This window comes from Balaenoptera acutorostrata, chromosome 10 (genome assembly GCF_949987535.1).
Source record: "Balaenoptera acutorostrata chromosome 10, mBalAcu1.1, whole genome shotgun sequence".
In the NCBI taxonomy this organism is placed as follows: Eukaryota; Metazoa; Chordata; class Mammalia; order Artiodactyla; family Balaenopteridae; genus Balaenoptera; species Balaenoptera acutorostrata.
The window spans coordinates 71,481,983-71,495,539 of record NC_080073.1 but is presented as its reverse complement, the minus strand read 5'-3'; the positions used below and the strand labels follow the sequence as shown (position 1 = coordinate 71,495,539).

At 42.8% G+C, this 13,557-nt stretch overlaps 1 protein-coding gene across 1 annotated transcript; it reads left to right on the top strand.

Moving 5' to 3' along the window:
- Positions 1-390: 390 nt before the first annotated feature.
- Positions 391-6,700, top strand: SAYSD1 (SAYSVFN motif domain containing 1). The gene is made up of 2 exons (XM_007197924.2): positions 391-682; positions 5,988-6,700. Exons 1-2 carry the CDS (start codon positions 476-478, stop codon positions 6,336-6,338), a joined length of 558 nt encoding a protein of 185 aa, XP_007197986.1. The 5' UTR covers positions 391-475; the 3' UTR covers positions 6,339-6,700.
- Positions 6,701-13,557: the final 6,857 nt, after the last annotated feature.

The following is a 13,557-nucleotide window of genomic DNA, read 5'->3' as shown; positions in this document are numbered from 1 at the left end:
AAAGGTAGGCTGTATCCTGCCTTCCTTCTGACAGCAGAACATCCCACAGATCACGGGCCTTCTTCAGTGCCCCAGGTCCACTTTCTCAATCTGATGCTCAACTGCTAGAAGATAGGCCACCTGTTAGGGAGCAGATCCCTGAAGTGAGATGGAGCACGGCAGAACTTAGCCCGGGGCAAGAGAGAGGGGAACAGTATGGCAGCCTTTATGCTTTAGATTCTTAACCACATAGTTTGAGGACGTGAACACCGCGTCCACGCGTTTGGAGGGAACAACTAGCTGTACACTCGGCTCACCGACCGTCACAAACCCAGCGAACGCCCGGCCTGGGCCCCAGGCCCCCAACGCGCACGCGCAGCATACAGCCGCCGCTACGCAGGCGCACTGCAGCCTTGCGCCGGGCAAAGCGGGGACAGGTGCCCCTGCGAGCGGGCACGCGCGCGTTCTCGGGCGCGCGGGAAACGGGGTACGCGCTATGGAGCAGCGGTTAGCTGAGTTCCGGGAGGTCCGGAAGCGAGCCGGGCTGGCGGCCGAACCCAGCACTTCGAGCCAGCGTGCACAAACCTCGGGAGAGAAGGCGGAAGCAGCTGCGACTCCAAAGGCAGCGCCAGGCTGGCTAAAACGGTTCCTGGTGTGGAAACTGAGGCCCGCGAGTGCCCAGGCCCAGCCCAACCTCGCTCAGGTGAGAGGAACGAGGCCTCACCCCCGGGTACCTGGCTTCTGAGCCGCCGTCTTGGCCTCTCGGGCAGCTCCGCCGAGGCCCCGCCCCGCCACCACGTGGTGGCAACCCCCCCAGCCCCCCACCTCGCCGCGTCAAGGAGCGGCCCGGCCCGCCAGCCAGGCTCCCTCCCCAGCTTTCCAGCCGGGCCTTCGGTGGCGGGGCGGGGCTGCTGGCGCCTCGCGCCAGCTCGGGGGCGGGCCCTCGCGTCTCCAGCCTCTCGCATGGGCCCTGATGAGTGGCTTCCACATTTTCCTTCCAGCCCGCGACCCACGCAGCTCCGACTCCAGGCTTGAAGCGAGGGTCTAGGATCCTGGAAGAAAGGACCTCTGCCCTTGTGTTATTCACAGCGAGTTGAGTTATCGTTGTGCCCCCGGTGGCTTTGGGAAACCTCTCCACAATGGTGTTGAGTCACAGCGCTCTGCTAATGGAGGGTAAAAGGTCTAATTGGATTCTGATAAAAAGTGGCAGTAATTAAAGCTTCATTTGAGTTCGCACCTGGGCCACATGCAGCCAGTCGCCCAAATAGCCTGCGCTTTAGAAATGGCATTTGAATACAAAATTCGCAAAAGTGCGGTAACTGTAACTGCCCGTGGTGGCATGTACCTTTGTCTCACTATTGAACTAGCAAGCCCTATTCAGGTTTAACAATGAATGTTCAAGGCGAAGACAATATATAGATTGGTATGATATCCTTTTCACCCTGTGAGTCTTTGGTAATTTCCTATTCACGTCTCAGTATCTTCGTTTTCACTCATGAGTAAGGTGGCAAGGTGATGACTTGAGTGTGAGATTGGAGCATCTATGTGGGAATACAGGACAAAACATCAAGGGGATATCTGTGCTGTGAGGCAATCTGTGACATGGCCTTTGTCCCTCCTAAGTGCAGTAACAGCCAAAAATTCCTTTTGAAAATTAAAATGTACCTTACTCCTCTTAAAATTACTTCAGTTCATCTATCATTGCACCACATCTGGTTTTAAGGAATTTTTTTTTTTTTTTTTTGTAATCAAGGAGAGCATACTGTTACTCAGTTTGGATTAGATATTATTCTCCATGACACGCAGGGTTCCAACTGACTTGTAGAAAGAGAGTGCAGCAGGTTTCAAACAGTCCATTTCCTTGCATGCAGTTTGTCTCAGGATGACTTTATTGTTGATTAGAACTCACTGAGCACAATTGCTTAGGATTTTATTTATTTATTTATTTTAAAATAAATTTATTTATTTTATTTTATTTATTTTATTTTTGGCTGTGTTGGGTCTTCGTTGCTGCGCACGGGCTTTCCCCTGTTGGGGCGAGCAGGGGCTACTCTTCGTGGCTTCTCCTTGCGGTGGCTTCTCCTGTTGTGGAGCACGGGCTCTAGGCACGTGGGCTCAGTAGTTGTGGCTTGCGGGCTCTCGAGCACAGGCTCAGCAGCTGTGACACATGGGCTTAGTTGCTCCGTGGTATGTGGGATCTTCCCGGACCAGGGCTCGAACCCGTGTCCCCTGAATTGGCAGGCGGATTCTTAACCACTGCGCCACCAGGGAAGTCCCTGGTTAGGATTTTAGAATCCATTTCCTCTACCTCTTTTCCTCTCCCAGTTACAAAATAGTATTTAGTCCACACAATGAGTTTTTGACTGTATGTCTCATTTCCAAAGGAATATGAGATCATTGAGTTGGATCTAGAGAAGCTGAACTTGGAGAAAGTTTTCATTATTAAAAACCCAAAAGCCGATGGCCTGACAAAGGGATGAGAGGAAATGCCGGACCTCCAGTGCTTCTTATTAATTACTCTGTTTTTCATAAGGAACTCTGAAGCTCATTTTCATTGGCTCAGCTACCATTCCTGGGTTTGTTCTGGTGTGAAATTCTCATTAAACTGCTTTTTTTCTCCCCTAATTTATAATCTATCTCTACCTAATAATTTAGGTGGCACACAGTGGCTTGTCAGAGATTTCTTTAACCTTCTGTTTCTAATTGCTCCTTTTTGCTGGCCATTGACAAGGAGGCATCCACCTCCTCCTTACCTCACTCTCGAATTTAGCTTGCGGAAAAGCAGTCCACTAAAATAAAATATTTCTTTCTGTGACAAGCGTCTACCACATTAGGACAGAAATGCCTGTAACTTTTAAAAACTCCTGCCAAGCCCCCCACCCCACCCCCGTCTCCCTCCCAGGCCCCCAGTGCACCATCTAGCCCCAAGGTCCATCGCCCACACTCATCCTGCAATTCCTCCCCTCCAAGCCTTGGCTCAGGTTGGCCCACTTCTCCAATGCTCTCCTTCTTTGGCGTCACCTGGCCAAGCACAGCCTTTGCATCACCCCCTCAATTCCAGGAGTCATCTTTTAACTTTTCCCTTTCCCTCATCAGCATTCATTGATTCAGTATAATCCTATCATGTGCCCACTGTGTTCCAGCTGCTTTCCTGTATCGCAGGAGACAGTGTGATAAAGACAAAGCCCTGCTCTCACAGAACTCGCCTTTGAGTTGAAAGAACAGAATGATGAATGCTACAAAAAGGTGGGGGGGACCCAGGGTGCTGTGATAGTGAATCGGGGGTGAGGGATGCAGAGTGCCACTTTAAATTGGGTGGGCAGGGAGGACTCACTGAGGAGGTGACCTCACCATTTTCATAAGAAGGAGCCACTTTTGCAGAAACCTGGGAGAGGCCAAGGGTCCATGTGGTGACATTTTTACTGAGGTTTGTAGAAGAGGGAGCCAGCCAGGTGGTGTGAGGGGAAGGGGCTTTCCTCTCAGAGGGAACCACAAGTGCAAAGGCCCTGAGGTGGGAAGCAGCTTGTATACAAGGAACGGAATTCCTGTCCCTAAACTGCACCATATGTGCTGTGGTGACTGTGGTGACCACAAACGCTTCCACACACAGCTTTTACAGCAGAAGGCACACTGGTTCTAAAACAAATGCCAAACGAGGCAGAGGAATTTCCTTATTCCCCCCTCTTTGTTCACTTTGCCAGTTCATTTAACCCCCTACCCCACCTCATCTCCTTCTAGCTCTCTAACCCTTCCCCTTACCACCCCCCATAAAGGCCCTAATTAAGTAAAAAGGGCTTTGGAGGGAGATCATCCTAGGATGCTAGACCAAACTCATCTCTGCCTGTCACCAGCCGTGTGACTTTAGGGGAGTTGCTTACACCTCAGCGTTTTCTTATCAGTAAATTGGGAATAATAATACCTGCTTGCTGGATTACAGGAGATCAGGCATCTTGAAGGCACTCAATAAATGGTGGCCATAGCATTATTCTTGTTATACTCCTTCAATAATAAAATAAATTCAGTCTACTGTGAGTTTCAGGTCGTACACATTTAAGATGTATTCTGTAGCCATCATTTCTCTCCGTCTTCCATGTCACCACCCTAATCTCTGCCTGGTCCTGTCTTGCTGGGCCTCCTGCATGAGCTACTAACAATTTCCTTTCTTCTACTCTTGCAGCCCATTTTCTTCCTGGCAGCCAGAATAGTCTTAAATATTAATCAGATTGTATTAGTTCCCTGCTAAGACCTTCAGTGATTTCCCTATTGTGCACACTGGTTAAATCTGAAAGGGACACTTATTTGTTTAATAAATGTGTGTGTTTGTGTGGGGGGGTTTGTTGATTTTATGTTAAGAACCTTTCCAATCTAATTGAAAAGGTAATAATTACAATATTGATACTAAAAATCAAGGGTTTAACAATATAGAATTTCTGAAGCAACATAAATCAGATGACCTGTATTTTTAATCGGGACCAAATAATATTTGTGGTCCCTTTTAAATTGCCACGTGAAGAATACGAGATATAATTGAATAAATGAACTAAAAGTCTACTATGTATTGAGAACTTATGTGTGGGGTACTGTGTTTGGCTCTGGAGACACCAGAAGATAATAAATGGTAGCTTGGGGCCTCGTGCAACAATCTAGGGACACATGTGACCTATATTAAAAGAGAGACACTTGAATGAGGAATAGTTTGGTGCTCAGTGAGAAACAGCCAGTCAGAGCTCTAGGTGGCAGAGGGGACACCCTCCTTGATGGCCCAGGAGTTCGGGGCATATACAGTTCACCATGCTTGCCTGGAGGAAGCAAGTTGCTGAAGAATGGAGAGGAAGCAGAGGCTATTCCTGGCCACAGAGGGACAATGTCTTTGGGTCGTAAGACCAGTTGAACTGGAGTAGAGGGTTCATTTATAGAGCAGTAGATGGTGGATCATGTTGTTCAGAAACTTTTTAGACCACTGTTTTACAGACTGCAAGTCATGACTCATTAGTGGGTGGTGAAATCAATTTAGAGGATCTAGTCCTCTGTTAAAACTAAATTTAAACAAATAGAATAGAAAATCAAAGCTTCATATGTAAGGAAGGTATTTGTTGATTTGTGACCTTTTTTCCCCCTGATATGTGTATGCGGGGTTGCAGTACAAAATGTATTTTTTATTGTGGGTCATACCCAAAAAAGTTTGGAAAATACTGGACTGGAGATCAAGCACCCTAAAGCTCCTTAAGTACCTGTGTCTCCCATTAGCACACAGCGCAGGGGCCTGTGTACTGGCATTTCTGTGTGTTGAGTGAATGCAAGGCCTTGGATTCCAGCCCAAGGAGTTTAAATTTTAACCCGTAGGCAATAAAAATTTGTCAAAGGTTTGTGAGCAGGGGGTTGATGGGTGTTGTAGCAGATCCATTTAGCAGCTGTACATAGGATGGTTTGGGGAGGGAAGAGTTAGGAGGTGGGGAGTCCAGTTAGGAGATCCTGGGGGTGTGTAGGATGGTCACAGGGGATGGAAAGGTTGTGGCTATAACAGTGACTTTCTTTTTAATGTGTGAAAGGGATTTTTGTTTCCTGTTTCTGGTGTAGTCTTCATTTTAGAATCATGTCACTCAACAAAATTTTAGCTCCTCTAGACAAATCAGCAAACATATATTGATTCTGTGTGGGAAGCATGTGGTCACTGCCTTATCAATTACGGGGGAGTTTCTGTACCAGGCACAAATTAGCTCCTGTTAGCAACAGATTAATCTGAGGAAATGTCTGCCTCAGATGGATATCCCTCTGAACGCTGTAAGGATTTCATTGGGTCACATCTCACTGATCAGTTTTGATTCTGTTGGAGCAGAATGCATAGGAGCTCTTTGGAGATGGTTGTCCTAGAGAGCAGGGCAAGAAAATAGACACAGATGAGCCAGAAGCCTTTCCCGAGCAAGGACAGCTGTCTCTCCAGATCGGTTTTGATCCTCCCGGCCCCACTGCCTATTATTCTTACTTTGGTTTGTTTGTGTGTGTCCTAGGGAGCGGTTCGGCTTGGGGGCCGCGTGTCACAGCCACCGGGGAATCCAGCCGAGCCTCCGCCGGCCCCGCCCCCGCAGGACCAGTCTCTCCTGACCAACATCACCTTCTTGAAGGTGCTCCTCTGGTTGGTCCTGCTGGGACTGTTTGTGCAACTGGAATTTGGCCTGGCTTATTTTGTCCTGTCGCTCTTCTACTGGATGTATGTGGGGACACGAGGCCCCGAGGAGAAGACGGAGGGGGAGAAGAGCGCGTACTCCGTGTTCAACCCGGGCTGCGAGGCCATCCAGGGTACCCTGACTGCCGAGCAGCTGGAACGCGAGCTGCACTTGCGACCCCTGCAGGGGAGATAGGACCAGCCCTGCTGTCAGCTGGCCTCCCAAGGTCCTTTCACCCCTGGGGCACTGACTTGTGGGTTTGACTAAGGACAGCTTGCGGGTCAGTTCTGTGACTCCGCAATTCCACACGCTTTCCCCGATCTCCTGCTGCAGTTTTCTTTCAGAACTTCTTTTTGGTTTTGGTGAAACTCCCAGGAAGACGCTCACTGGGGGTCTGATGCAATTTATAAAAATTACACGCTTAAGAAAGGAGACCTGTTTGTCTCTTTATTTGAGAGAGGTGATTTTTAGAGCACTAAGAGGGCATTGGGGAGATAACTGTTTAAAATATCCAGCTGTTTGTAGTAATCGTTTGGTACATCAAGACTGTATAAAGTAAATATTCTCTTTAAATCTTTTTTTTTTTTTTTTTTTTTAAAGATTTATTTATTGATTGATTGATTGATTGTTATGTTGGGTCTTCATTTCTGTGCTAGGGCTTTCTCTAGTTGCGGCAAGTGGGGGCCACTCTTCATCGCGGTGCGCGGGCCTCTCACCATCGTGGCCTCTCCTGTTGTGGAGCACAGGCTCCAGACGCGCAGACTCAGTAGTTGTGGCTCACGGGCCCAGCTGCTCCGCGGCATGTGGGATCTTCCCAGACCAGGGCTCGAACCCGTGTCCCCTGCATTGGCAGGCAGATTCTCAACCACTGCGCCACCAGGGAAGCCCAAATCTTTTTTAAATTAATTTATTTTTCATTGAAGTATAGTTGATTTATAATGTTGTGTTAGTTTCAGGTGTTCAGCAGAATGTTTCAGATATATATTCTTTTTCAGATTCGTTTCCCATATAGGTTATTATAAAATATTGAGTATAGTTCCCTGTACTACACAGTAGGTCCTTGTTGTTTATCTATTTTATATATAGTAGTATGTATCTGCTAATTCCAAATTCCTAATTTATCCCTCCCCCCCGGCCTTTCCCCTTTGGTAACCATAAATTTGTTTTCTATGTCTGTGAGTCTGTTTCTGTTTTGTAAATAAGTTCATTTGTATCATTTTTTAGATTCCACATATAAGTGGTAGCATATGGTATTTGTGTTTCTCTTTCTGACTTACTTCACTTAGTATGATAATCTCTAGGTCCATCCATCCATGTTGCTGCAAATGGCATTATTTCATTCTTTTTTATGGCTGAGTAGTATTCCATTGTGTGTATATATATCACATCTTCTTTATCCATTCCTCTGTTGATGGACAATTAGGTTGCTTCCATGTCTTGGCTATGGTAAATAGTGCTGCAGTGAAGAAGGGTGTTGTGCATGTATCTTTTTGTTGTTGTTGTTTTTGTTTTGTTTTTTTTGGTTTTTTTGAATTTTATTTTATTTTTTTATACAGCAGGTTCTTATTAGTTATCCATTTTATACATGTTGGTGTATATATGTCAATCCCAATCTCCCAATTCATCACAGCACCACCACCGCTCCCCACCGCTTTCCCCCCTTGGTGTCCATACGTTTGTTCTCAACATCTGTGTCTCAGTTTCTGCCCTGCAAACCAGTTCATCTGTACCATTTTTCTAGGTTCCACATGTATGCATTAATATATGATATTTGTTTTTCTCTTTCTGACTTAACTTCACTCTGTATGACAGTCTCTAGATTCATCCACATCTCTACAAATGACCCAATTTCATTCCTTTTTTTTTTTTTTAAACTTATTTATTTATTTATTTATGGCTGTGTTGTGTCTTCGTTTCTGTGTGAGAGCTTTCTCTAGTTTTGGCAAGTCAGGGCCACTCTTCATCGTGGTGTGTGGGCCTCTCACTATCGCGGCCTCTCTTGTTGCGGAGCACAGGCTCCAGGCGCGCAGGCTCAGTAATTGTGGCTCACGGGCCCAGTTGCTCCGCAGCATGTGGGATCTTCCCAGACCAGGGCTCGAACCCGTGTCCCCTGCATTGACAGGCGGATTCTTAACCACTGTGCCGCCAGAGAAGCCCCAATTTTGTTCCTTTTTATGGCTGAGTAATATTCCATTGTATATATGTACCACATCTTCTTTATCCATTCATCTGTCGATGGGCATTTAGGTTGCTTCCATGACCTGGCTATTGTAAATAGTGCTGCCATGAACATTGGGGTGCATGTGTCTTTTTGAATTATGGTTTTCTCTGGGTATATGCCCAGTAGTGGGATTACTGGGTCATATGGTAATTCTATCTTTAGTTTTTTAAGGAACCTCCATACTGTTCTCCATAGTAGCTGTATCAATTTACATTCCCACCAACAGTGCAAGAGGGTTCCCTTTTCTCCACACTCTCTCCAGCATTTGTTGTATGTAGATTTTCTGATGATGCCCATTCTAACTGGTGTGAGGTGATACCTCATTGTAGTTTTGACTTGCATTTCTCTAATAATTAGTGATGTTGAGCAGTTTTTCATGTGCTTCTTGGCCATCTGTATGTCTTCTTTGGAGAAATGTCTATTTAGGTCTTCTGCCCATTTTTTGATTGGGTTGTTTGTTTTTTTGATATTGAGCTGCATGAGCTGTTTATATATTTTGGAGATTAATCCTTTGTCCGTTGATTTGTTTGCAAATATTTTCTCCCATTCTGAGGGTTGTCTTTTCGTCTTGTTTGTAGTTTCCTTTGCTTTGCAGAAGCTTTTACGTTTCATTAGGTCCCATTGGTTTATTTTTGTTTTTATTTCCATTACTCTAGGAGGTGGATCAAAAAAGATCTTGCTGTGATTTATGTCAAAGAGTGTTCTTGTGTTTTCCTCTAAGAGTTTTATAGTGTCCGGTCTTACATTTAGGTCTCTAATCGCGTGTATCTTTTTGAATTATTGTTTTCTCTGGGTATATGCCCAGGATTGGGATTGCAGGATCATATAGCAACTGTATTTTTAGTTTTTGAGGAACCTCTGTACTGTTTTCCACAGTGGCTGCACCAATTTACATTCCTAACAACAGTGTAGGAGGGTTCCCTTTCCTCCACACCCTCTCCAGCATTTATTATTTGTAGACTTTTTGATGATGGCTGTTCTGACCGGTGTGAGGGGATACCTCATTGTAGTTTTTTTTTTTAATTTTATTTATTTATTTATTTATTTTTGGCTGTGTTGGGTCTTCGTTTCTGTGCAAGGGCTTTCTCTAGTTGCGGCAAGCGGGGGCCACTCTTCATCGCGGTGCGCGGGCCTCTCACTATCGTGGCCTCTTTTGTTGCGGAGCACAGGCTCCAGACGCACAGGCTCAGTAGTTGTGGCTCACGGGCCTAGTTGCTCTGCGGCATGTGGGATCTTCCCAGACCAGGGCTCAAACCCGTGTCCCCTGCATTAGCAGGCAGATTCTCAACCACTACGCCACCAGGGAAGCCCCGTCATTGTAGCTTTGATTTGCATTTCTCTAATAATTAGCGATGTGGAGCATCTCTTCATGTGCCTTTTGGCCATCTGTATGTCTTCTTTGGAGAAATGTCTTTTTAGATCTTGTGCCCATTTTTTGATTGGGTTTTTTTGATATTGAGCTGCATGAGCTGTTTGTATATTTTGCAGATTAATCCCTTGTCAGTTGCATCGTTTGCAAATATTTTCTCCCCTTCTGGAGGTTGTCTTTTTGTTTTGTTTATGGTTTTCTTTGCTGTGCAAAAGATTTTAAGTTTAATTAGGTCCTGTTTATTTTTGTTTTCATTTCCATTATTGTAGGAGATGGACCTAAAAAGATATTGCTGCGATTTATGTCAGAGAGTGTCCTGCCTATGTTTTATTTTAGGAGATTAATAGTATCTGGTTTTACCTTTAGGTGTTTAATCCATTTTGAGTTTATTTTTGTGTATGGTGTTAGAGAATGTTTTAATTTCATTCTTTTACAGGTAGCTGTCCACTTTTCCCAGCACCACTTATTGAAGAGACTGTCTTCTCTGTTGTACATTCTTGCCTCCTTTGTCATAGATTAATTGACCATAGGTGTATGGATTTATTTCTGGGCTTTCTGTCCTATTCCATTGAGCTATATTTCTGTTTTTGTGCCAGTACCATGCTCTTTTGATTACTGTAGCTGTGTAGTATAGTCTGAAGTCAGGGAGACTGATTCCTCCAGCTTTCTTTTTCTTTCTCAAGATTGCTTTGGTTTTTTGGGGTCTTTTGTGTTTCCATACAAATTTTATTTTATTTTTGTTCTAGTTCTGTGAAAAATGCCATTGGTAATTTGATAGGGATTGCATTGAATCTGTAGATTGCCATGGGTAGTATAGTCATTTTGACAGTATTGATTCTTCCAATCCAAGAACATGGTATATCTTTCCATTTGTTTGTGTCATCTTTGATTTCTTTCTTCAGTGTCTTATAGTTTTTGGAGTACAGGTCTTTTGTCTCCTTAGGTAGGTTTATTCCTAGGTATTTTATTCTTTTTGATGCAGTGGTAAATGGGATTGTTTCCTTAATTTCTCTTTCTGATCTTTTGTTGTTAGGGATAGAAACGCAACAGATTTCTGTGTATTAATTTTGTATCCTACAACTTTACTGAATTCATTGATGAGCTCTAGTAGTTTTCTGGTAGCGTCTTTAGGATTTTCTGTGTATAGTATCATGTCATTTGCAAACACTGACAGTTTTACTTCTTCTTTTCCACTTTGGATTCCTTTTATTTCTTTTTCTTCTTTGATTTCTGTGTCTAGGACTTGCAATACTATGTTGAACAAAAGTGGTGAGAGTGGGCATCCTTGTCTTGTTCCTGATCTTAGAGGAAATGCTTTCAGCTTTTCACCCTTGCGTATGATCTTAGCTGTGGGTTTGTCATATATGACCTTTATTATGTTGAGGTAGTTTCCCTCTATGCCCACTTTCTGGAGAGGTTTTATTGGTTTTTTTTAATCATAAATAGATGTTAAATTTTACCAAAAGCTTTTTCTGCATCTGTTGAGATGATCATATGGTTTTTATTCTTCAACTTGTTAATGTGGTATATCACACTGATTGATTTGCGGATATTGAAAAATCCTTGCATCCCTAGGATAAATCCTACTTGATCATGGTGTATGATCCTTCTAATGTATTGTTGGACTCAGTTTGCTATTATTTTGTTGAGGATTTTTGCATCTGTGTTCATCAGTGATATTAGCCTGTAATTTTCTTTTTTTGTGGTATCTTTGTCTGGTTTTGGTATCAGGGTGATGGTGGCCTCATAGAATGAGTTTGGAAGTGTTCCTTCCTCTGCAATTTTTTGGAATAGTTCCAGAAGGATAGGTGTTAACTCTTCTCGAAGTGTGTGGTAGAATTCTCCTGTGAAGCCATCTGGTCCTGGACTTTTGTTTGTTGGGAGTTTTAAAATCACAGATTCAATTTCAGTACTTGTAATTGGTCTGTTCATATTTTCTGTTACTTCCTGGTTCAGTCTTGAGAGATTGTTCCTTTCTAAGAATTTGTCCATTTCTTCTAGGTTGTCCGTTTTATTGGAATATAGTTGCCCATAGTGATCTCTTATGGTCCTTTGTATTTCTATGGTGTTGGTTGTAACTTCTCCTTTTTCATTTCTAATTTTATTAATTTGGGCCCTCTCCCGTTTTTTCTTGATGAGTCTTGCTAAAGGTTTATCAATTTTGTTTATCTTTTCAAAGAACCAGCTTTTAGTTTTATTGATCTTTTCTATTGTTTTTTTAGTCTCTACTTCATTTATTTCTGCTCTGATATTTATGATTTATTCCCTTCTACTAACTTTGGGTTTTGTTTGTTCTTCTTTCCATCGTTGCTTTAGATGTAAGGTTAGGTTGTTTATTTGAGACTTGTTTCCTGAGGTAAGCTTGTATTGCTATAAACTTCCCTCTTAGAACTGCTTTTGCCGCGTCCCATAGGTTTTGGATTGTTGTGTTTTCATTTTCGTTTGTCTCTAGGTATTTTTTGATTTCCTCTTTAATTTCTTCAGTGACCCATTGGTTATTTAGTAGCATATTTTTTAGCCCCCACATGTTTGTGTTTATTGCAGTTTTTTTCTTGTAGTTGATTTCTAATCTCATAGCATTGTGGTCGGAAAAGATGCTTGATATGATTTCAGTTTTCTTAAATTTACCAAGGCTTGCTTTGTGCCCAGCATGTGATCTATCCTGGAGACTGTTCCATGTACACTTGAAAAGAATGTGTATTCTGCTGCTTTTGGATGGAACGCTCTATACATATCAATTAAGTCCATTTGCTCTAATGTGTCATTTAAGGCCTGGTTTTCCTTATTGATTTTATATCTCGATGATCTGTCCATTGATGTAAGTGGGGTGTTAAAGTCTCCCAGAATTTCTTATATATGTTAACATTTGTCTTATATATTGCCATATATAATTTATACCTTATATATTGAGGTGCCTTATATAATATATGCTTTATATGTTGAGGTGCTCCTATGTTGGGTGCATGTATATTTATAATTGTTATATCTTCTTCTTGGATTGATCCCTTTATCATTATGGAGAGTCCTTCTTTGTCTCTTTTAACAGTCTTTATTTTGAAGGCTCTTTTGTCTGATATGAGTATTGCTACTCTTTTGGTTTCCATTTGCGTGGAATACCTTTTTCCATCCCCTCACTTTCAGTCTGTATGTGTTTCTAGATTTGAAGTGGGTCTCTTGTAAACAGCATATATATGGGTCTTGTTTTTGTATCCATTCAGCCAGTCTATGTCTTTTGGTAGGAGCATTTAATCTGTGTACATTTAAGGTAATTATCGATATGTATGTTCTTATTGCCATTTTGTTAATTGCTTTGGATTTGTTTTTGTAGGTCTTTTTTCTCCCTTTCCTCTTTTGTTCTCTTGTGATTTGATAATTATTTTCAGTGTTGTGTTTGGATTCCTTTTTCTTTTTTGTGTGTATATTACAGATTTTTGGTTTGCAGTTACCATGAGGTTTTGATATAGAAGTCTATATAAATACATGATGTTTTAAGTTGCTGATCTCTTAATTTCAAATGCATTTCAAATATCCTGCATTTGTACTCTGTTCCTTTCATGATTACTGGCTTTGATACCATGTTTGTATGTGGATGATTTCCTGCCTTTACTGTATGTTTGCCTTTACCAGTGAGCTTTCCCGTTTCGTAATTTTCTTGCTTCCAGTTGTGGCCTTTTCTTTTCTACCTAGAGAAGTTCCTTTAGCATTTGTTTTAAAGCTGGTTTGGTGGTGCTGAATTCTTTCAGCTTTTGCTTATCTGTAAAGCTTTTGATTTCTCCATCAATCCAAATGAGAGCCTTGCTGGGTAGAGTATTCTTGGTTGTAGG